This window comes from Brassica oleracea, chromosome C5, assembly GCF_000695525.1.
Source record: "Brassica oleracea var. oleracea cultivar TO1000 chromosome C5, BOL, whole genome shotgun sequence".
Taxonomy (NCBI): domain Eukaryota; kingdom Viridiplantae; phylum Streptophyta; class Magnoliopsida; order Brassicales; family Brassicaceae; genus Brassica; species Brassica oleracea.
This window is the reverse complement of record NC_027752.1, coordinates 16,767,283-16,775,508: the sequence shown is the minus strand read 5'-3', so window position 1 is coordinate 16,775,508 and position 8,226 is coordinate 16,767,283. Positions and strand designations below refer to the sequence as shown.

General features: G+C 36.0%; 2 protein-coding genes across 3 annotated transcripts; both read left to right on the top strand.

Moving 5' to 3' along the window:
- The first annotated feature begins 574 nt into the window (after positions 1–574).
- LOC106343114 (polyadenylate-binding protein-interacting protein 11) lies at positions 575–2,738 on the top strand. The gene is made up of 10 exons (XM_013782247.1): positions 575–1,083; positions 1,169–1,276; positions 1,361–1,405; positions 1,490–1,562; positions 1,640–1,752; positions 1,826–1,885; positions 1,967–2,014; positions 2,096–2,164; positions 2,263–2,324; positions 2,407–2,738. The coding sequence occupies exons 1-10, from the start codon at positions 733–735 to the stop codon at positions 2,462–2,464; spliced, it is 987 nt and encodes a 328-aa protein (XP_013637701.1). The 5' UTR covers positions 575–732; the 3' UTR covers positions 2,465–2,738.
- A 2,161-nt stretch (positions 2,739–4,899) lies between these two features.
- Positions 4,900–7,606, top strand: LOC106293136 (alcohol dehydrogenase-like 3). 2 transcript variants are annotated; one of them, XM_013728807.1, is made up of 10 exons: positions 4,909–5,054; positions 5,127–5,263; positions 5,356–5,405; positions 5,499–5,851; positions 6,263–6,345; positions 6,458–6,533; positions 6,683–6,744; positions 6,846–6,941; positions 7,053–7,214; positions 7,312–7,606. In XM_013728807.1, exons 1-10 carry the CDS (start codon positions 5,018–5,020, stop codon positions 7,438–7,440), a joined length of 1,185 nt encoding a protein of 394 aa, XP_013584261.1. In that variant the 5' UTR covers positions 4,909–5,017; the 3' UTR covers positions 7,441–7,606. The 2 variants fall into 2 exon arrangements, with proteins under 2 accessions (XP_013584260.1, XP_013584261.1); XM_013728806.1 differs by having other exon boundaries at positions 4,900–5,054; positions 5,356–5,851.
- Positions 7,607–8,226: the final 620 nt, after the last annotated feature.

Below are 8,226 nucleotides of genomic sequence, written 5' to 3'. Positions count from 1 at the left end.
ATGGATAGCCGAAAAAAAAAATGAAACAAAAGGAACAATAGTTAAATACTATTAAAAATCCCGAAATACCCTCTGCTTTTTAATTAAATAGCTAGGCCTAAGCCAATAACGCTTTGTAGAGTTCGGAACATGACATATAACGAATCGTGCTTGTTTTAGGGTGTGGATCAGCTCGATGGGAATGCAGGTCCTATCCTCAGCACTATTAATCACCGATTAGGCTATTGTTATACTTTTCTAGTCCTCAAACTCTGTTTTAATAGCTTTGGGTGATCAAATTAAATCGCTTCTTTACTAAAGTCAAAAGTATAAAAAGGAAAAAACACAATTTCAAGAATTTATGCTGAATCATAAAAATAGGTCCCTACAATCTAGCTTCGGTCCAAAAATTGACTGGGAAAAAGAGGAGACATAATGAGAGTGATCGCTCTCACTCCGGTAAGATACTCACTCCGGTACGCTTTGTCACTGCGGTAACAAAAAAAAAAAAAAAAAGAGAAAGAAAGAAACAAGTGAGTAGAAAAAAGTTACAAGTAACTCAACAAATCCTAACTTAAATCACTATGATCAACCAAACACATTAATTAACAACAATCCTCCGGTAATAAATCTCTCTTTCTCCCCCTCCTTGGAGAGAGCACCTTATGCTGATTCCTCTCCTTGTCTTCCTCAAATCGTGAACCCATCCATCCTCCAAAATTCCAGATTTAGATTTCTGGGTATACGTCGATCATGGCGGTTGTTGAGAGTGGAGATTCAGGAGCCGTGGTCCAGCCGACGTCTTCGCCCACAAGTCAAGATTCCGATCATCAGAACCATCAGTCGTCAAGGATCGAGCTTGGGGATGAGGAGGGCCTGTACAGCAAGATCGGATCCCATCCCGAGGGGTCAGATGGTGGGGAGAGCTACAAGCGTGAGATGAGGGAGCTCCAGGAGCTTTTCTCGAAGCTCAATCCCATGGCTGCTGAGTTTGTTCCTCCCTCCCTCTCCAAACAAGCCAACGCTGGCTCCTTTTTCCCTGGCGCCGGAAATGTCCCCCTTGAAGTCAACGCCTACGGTAACGACAACGGCGGTTTCCGACGGGTAAGGGACACCAAATCGTCTTAGCTGTTTCGTTTTTTTTTATCTTTTTTTTGTTTCCGATCGGTTTCGTTTTGACTCTGTGTAGAAGAAGAGCTTTGGTCAAGGGAAACGGAGGATGAATGCTCGCACAAGCATGGCTCAGCGAGATGATGTCATCCGAAGAACCGTCTACGTCTCTGATCTCGATCAACAGGTTTTTGGAAAACACTTTTCTATGATTGTCCTCTCAAAGACTTTTCTCATCTTTTTCTTGTGTGTGTGTGGATGATGTTGTTAGGTCACTGAAGAGCAGCTTGCTGGTTTGTTTGTTAGCTGTGGACAGGTTTATCTTCTTTTTTCTTTTTTTTTTTAAAAACTCAATCATTGGGTTTGTGTGTGTTAAACTGTGTGTTTGGTTTATAAGCAGGTTGTTGATTGCCGCATATGTGGTGACCCAAACTCAGTACTTCGTTTTGCTTTCATTGAATTCACTGATGAAGGTATTTCATTTCTTTGATATTCTTTTTCGAGTAGTCGATCTGGTTTTTAAGTTATCTGGTATTGGTTTGTTATATAGAGGGAGCGATGACTGCTCTGAATCTCTCTGGGACTATGTTGGGATTCTATCCTGTGAAAGTCCTGCCCTCTAAAACAGCTATTGCACCCGTTAACCCGACTTTCTTGCCCAGGGTAAAGCTTTTCTTTTTTTTTTACTATGCAAAAAGTCTTGAGGCTCAGAAAACGATTTGTTTTGTTGTTGCAGACTGAAGATGAGCGAGAGATGTGTGCTAGAACTATCTATTGCACTAACATTGACAAGAAGGTGACTCCCTCGAATTGTTTATATTGCTTTACTCATGGAAGTGAAAGTGTCTCCCTTTCTCACCTGTGCTTGTTGCTACAGGTTACTCAATCAGACGTGAAGATCTTCTTCGAATCCTTCTGTGGAGAGGTGAACAACTCTTGAGCTTGCTTTTGTTTGCTCTTAACAGGGAAAATAACTAATTAGATGTTTTTTTTTTGTTAATCACAGGTTCTCCGTCTGAGGCTCCTTGGCGATTATCAACACTCGACTCGTATTGCTTTTGTAGAGTTCGTGATGGTAAGCACATTATTTATGCTTCCTACTCTCTCTGTAGACTTTCTTGATGAGCGCTTAGTGCACAAAATGAGTATTATACCTTTGTTTCTTTACAACAGGCAGAAAGCGCGATAGCAGCTCTCAACTGCAGTGGAGTTGTTCTAGGCTCTTTACCGATAAGGTTAGAGAAAACGACAGAGCCAATCTCTTATCTCTAGACTTTTTGTTTTCGTTGTTGGTGATGGTTTGTTTTCTTTTCTCAGGGTGAGTCCTTCAAAGACACCTGTTCGTCCCAGATCACCCAGGCATCCAATGCATTGATCTTAGCGTTACACGTTTTCTCCACATATGTCTCTCTCTCTCTATATATATACATATATATATATATATGTGTGTGTCTCGCTCTCTCTTGCGAAACAGTATACACAGACATGTAAAGATGTTTGTTTGCATCTCTTTGTTTTGGGAATGTAACTCTTGGGATCTGGTGATGCTTCTTCCCTTTACCTTTTGTCTTGCCTTGAGAGTTTTCGATGTCACTCTTTTAATGTCAAAGAGCTTTGAACCATATCAAAGAGAACTCTTACTTTTCTTACCGTCTAACTATTTCGATAAAGTAAAGAAAATGATTTATGGCACAAGTTTGGTGGTGTTCTCTTTTTTTTGGGGGGTAAAATTTTGGTGTTCTTTTGTTTGAACATGAGCGGTTGTTGAGCTGAATTATAATGGAGACCAAACCGGTTAGCTTAACTGGGTTTTTCTCTAAAAGTCAACTTTAGGAAATTCCAAGAAATAGTAAATTAAATAAAAAGTTTGGTGGTTTTCTCTGAATTTGTGACGTCGAGAAGATACCAAATGTAATGCAGTCTAGGTTCAAAGGTTTCTCAATGTTTTGTACATTTTCAAGACTACTGTGATTTTCTTTTCAATTTTTATTTATTTCAAGCATCCATCCAAATATTATTGATACACAGATACAACGTGTTTTAAAGTTGTGATGCGACTCTGAACCACCTACTCAGGTCCAAATCAATATCGAAAATCCAATTTTCACTATTTTGTTCATATTTCCCTAATGTTTTCTTATGTATTCATGGAATCAAATATTAAATCAACCGGTCAATTACAAAAATAATAACCCGGTCATAGTTATAAGTCAAAATTGAAGTTTAGTTTTCTCTAATGTTTTCTATCGTCCACACTAAAAATTATAAATTGAATATATTTTTTCCTAATTAATGATTCAACCTTCTTAAACTATTTCTAATCCACCTCTACAGGAGAAATCTATTATTTAACGGAAGGAATATATTATAAAAATGAGTCGGATATGATCATTAACCGAAGCTTATATTCCATCTGTTTCCGAAAATAAAATTTTCTAAAGTATTCAAGTTTATTAAAAATTCAATAAATGTTTATAATTTAATTTTTTTTATTTTATCATACACTTTTCAATAATTTTTCACCAATGAAATTTAATCAATTCAAATATTTTCATTTAATGTTTCCTAAAAATATAAAAAGGTACCTTAAACATATAGAAAATCTATCTTTCTAATATAAGTAAAAAATCTAAAATATCTTATTTTCGGGAACAAAGAGAGTATTACTTTCGTTACTCTCATAGTTAGCTAGAATCACCACGACAAATGCGTTGTTCCACTCATAGACCTCTTCTTTTTAATTTTGAACTCTCCCTATTTTCATTTATTTATTTTTAATTTTGAACTCTCCCTATTTTCATTTATTTTATTTTTTTGTTTTTTTTTTGTGTGTAGAATACATACTTCCATTAACTTATTAAACTTTGGAGGTACAATGGTTGATACATGATTTGAAAACAATAGAGATTAAAGCACCGTCCGCCATTTATTTATAGGTTTCAGAAAGCAAATTATATAAAAGAAATTTATCAAATGAGCATTTTAAATTGTTTTCAGATGAGAGTTTCATGATATGCCATAAAAGCCATTTAATATCAAGTCTGCAGTCCCATGGTATACCACTTATTTTCCCCACGATACATTACCCTCAATTTCACGTTTTATTTCTTATAAATATATACTCCTTCTGTTTTTTTATATAAGTAATTTTAGATGAATTTTTATGTTCCAAATTATATGACGTTTTCGGTTTTCTATGTAAAATTTATTAGCACTTAATGTTATATAACCAATAATAATATACCTTCTATTTTATTATTGGTTGATTTGTTGTTAGGTAAATAATTAATGATGTTTTTGTTTGGAAAATATAAAAAATTAATGATTTTTTAATCTACGTACACAATTTTAAAACGATTTATATTAAAAAAAAACGGAGGGAGTACAGTTTTTCGTTTATGTATGAAGCACACAATTTATAAGAACCATAAAATTTGTTTGACGCGAGGCTGATTATTTAATTGACGTACCAATTAGGTATTCAATATTAGGATGTAACACTGATATTGCAAAGGAAGAAAAACGAGTTCACAAATCTTATGTGAAGATAAAATCGTTTGAAATGTTGTGCATGATTTTTTTTTTTTTTTTTTGAGAAATGGCTCTCTAAATGTTGTGCATAATACATGAAAGTTAGTTGGAACACAGAAAAATAAGACATCATCGGCTAACTTGGTTCTTAATTACCCGGAGAGATTGGGTGGGTATGAGATTATCATTATGACGGTAGTAAAGAGATTGACCGGTGATATCATTCTTATCGAACCCAACTCCTTCGGAATTATTGACTCAGTTTGGATACTATACATGTGACTCAACATGCTCACTATAATTAGAGATATAGATCCCAAATTCTGGATATATATATAGAGCTACACTCCTAGAAAGACAATTTTAATATAACAACAACGAAAAGAACAGCAAGAACATGGCAGAGACTCAAGGAAAGGTCATCACTTGCAGAGGTAAGTAGCTCACAATGTGATTGTTATATCATTTTCATGATCATGCTAATATATAATGATACATGTATGTAGCTGCCGTTGCATGGGGTCCAAAAGAGCCGCTTGTGATACAAGAAATATGCGTCGATCCTCCTCAGGAAATGGAAGTCCGGGTTAAAATCCTTTACACCTCCATTTGCCATACCGATCTCGGAACTTGGACCGGCGTGGTAATAAACACACCTATCTTCAAATCATTAGAAAATCATGCTTCTTGATTAACATTACAATATAATTCTGATCCCTTCTTTGTATAAAAAAGAACGAAGCTGAACGAGCATTTCCGAGGATTCTTGGGCACGAAGCTGTCGGGTATATGCCAATTCACATTGGGATATATCTACTATTTAAACCTACATGTGACGCTAATAAAACATCTTTTTTTCATCTTCTGGATATGAACAGAGTGGTAGAAAGTGTAGGAGAAGGAGTTAAAGATGTGAAAGAAGGAGACTATGTGATTCCGACATTCAATGGAGAATGTGGTGAATGCAGAGTTTGTAAGAAAGAGGTAAGTAATCTATGTGAGAGATATAAAGTGGATCCAATGAAAAGACTGATGGTTAATGACGGAGGGACAAGATTCTCAACAACCACAAACAAGGACGGCGGTTCGAGCCAGAGCCAACGCATTTATCACTTCCTTAACACCTCCACGTTCACCGAATACACGGTCTTGGACTCGGCTTGCGTTGTCAAAATCGATCCTAATGCTCCCCTCAAGCAAATGAGCCTCTTGAGCTGTGGGGTCTCCACGGGTTAGTTATTAGATCTATTTATATAGCACAATTTGTATTATGGATTTATTGAAAAAACAGAATCATTAATTTGGGTCCATAGATTCTTTAACAATGCGGAATTTTTTGTTTTCTTGTTGGGATTTTTGAATATAGATTAGGATGTTATTATTATCTCCTTTTTTGGAGCAAATATAGTGAGATTTGGGAGTAGCTAATGAACAAAGGAGGAGATAGGACCTTGGTTTCTGAAACACCATTTATTTCTCTTATACCAAACGCAGTTAATTCACTTGATGATACCAATCAATGGTTGTAGAAATTTACAGCTGTACAAACTGATACATATTCAAATTTTTAAATCAATAGTCACATGAAGTGTATGTGTATCCCTATTAAAAGTTATGTCGTCGTTCCGAGAAAAAAAAATAGGTGTGGGAGCAGCTTGGAACACTGCCAAAGTGAAAGAAGGTACAACCACTGCTGTCTTTGGATTGGGTTCGGTTGGACTCGCTGTAAGATTATTAGTATTATTTTTCCATACACCCCTCATTATAAGTTAAGTTTTAATTTATATAGTAACTCATAATAATATCTCTATACATATTTTATGAATGAGAACTGAAGGTTGCTGAAGGTGCACGAGCAAGAGGAGCTTCTAGGATCATTGGTGTTGATGCCAATGCTTCCAAATTTGAGAAAGGTATTACTTTCTCTTCCAAAATTTTTTATATGATTTGATTTCGGCTTACTAAGTGAAGCGGATGCTTAACAGCCACTGCAATAAGATTTCCATATATTCGCAATCTGAAGTTCTCAACATGCTTAACATACTCCAAACCATTATTGCAGGTAAAGTGATGGGAGTAACAGATTTCATAAACCCTAAAGACTTAACAAAGCCAGTACATGAGGTACTGTCAACTTTATAACACAACAAATCATCAATAATTATTAAATTAACTTAGCATTAATTAACTTTAACCATTGATTGATCAATATACCAAAAAAATAGAGGATACGAGAGCTGACCAGAGGAGGCGTGGACTATAGTTTTGAATGCACAGGAAACGTCGATGTTCTTCGCGAAGCCTTTTTATCCACTCACGCCGTAAGTCATGACTCTGACTAATGTGATCAACGAGTTGTTAAGTTTACTTGACAAACAAGTTAATTTAGTAACTTGAGCAACAAGTAACTTTTTAAATAAATTGAATGATAGGGTTGGGGATCGACGGTTCTAGTAGGAATATATGCGACACCAAGAACATTGCCTCTTCATCCGATGGAGCTTTTCGACGGCCGCAAAATCACTGGTTCTGTATTTGGCGGGTTCAAGCCCAAATCTCAGCTACCAAGTTTTGCTCAACAATGCATGAAAGGGGTCTGAGTTTTTTTCCTCTAGATTCTATACACAAACTTCTTTAACTCGACTTAGTTTTGCGTTTTGGTGGAGATTGAATAGATTTTTTATTTTGTAGGTTGTGAAATTGGAACCTTTTATCACCAATGAGCTTCCATTTGAGAAGATAAACGATGCGTTTCAGCTGCTTCGCGATGGAAAATCTCTTCGTTGTCTTCTCCAAATCGCTAAGTTTCTCAAGAAATAATTCTACACATTTCCAAAGTTTTATTACTCTATTATTTACCCAGCAAACACTTCTATTATAAATTATATGTATATCATCAGTAGTGCGATGATCAACCATTGTTTGTGCTCAGGGATTGTTTAAGACTCAAATGATCTTGTGATGTCATATAAGTTCTTATTATTCAGTCGATTATGTCATACGTTGCAACTACATGTGGATGTCTCTTTCTATTGAAATAGAAAACGCACAATCAATAGTCTTATTTTGTCGTATAACTGATTTGTGTCAAAAATGCAATTGTTACTTGTGGCTTGTAGTGTGCATGCTATGTTTTTGAAACCATTCGAATAACTACGTATATCAAATAAATCAGAAAGTGGATAATTACGTCAGTGTGAGCATAATTGCTTGACAGGCACACTACAAGAAAACAGCAAGGATACTGAGGAAAAAAATCGTCGGAATTTCGTCGGAATAACGTTATTCCGACGACATACCGACGAAACAAGTCCTCGGAAATAATTCCTCGGAATTTCTTCTTTCTTCGGAAATCCCTCGGAATTTTTCGACGGAATACCGAGGAAACAAATTTCCGAGGAAATTCCGAGGATCACCAGTTTGTCGGAAATGTCCTAGGAATTATACCGACGAAGTCCTCCAGTTCATCGATCGATGCATTTTTGGACATATATCCATCGATCGATCCGTTTATAAAAAAACGTTCGGAATATACCGAGGGACATGTTCCTCGTAATATTCCGAGGAGCATGTCCCTCGGTATATTCCGAACGTTTTTTTATAAAC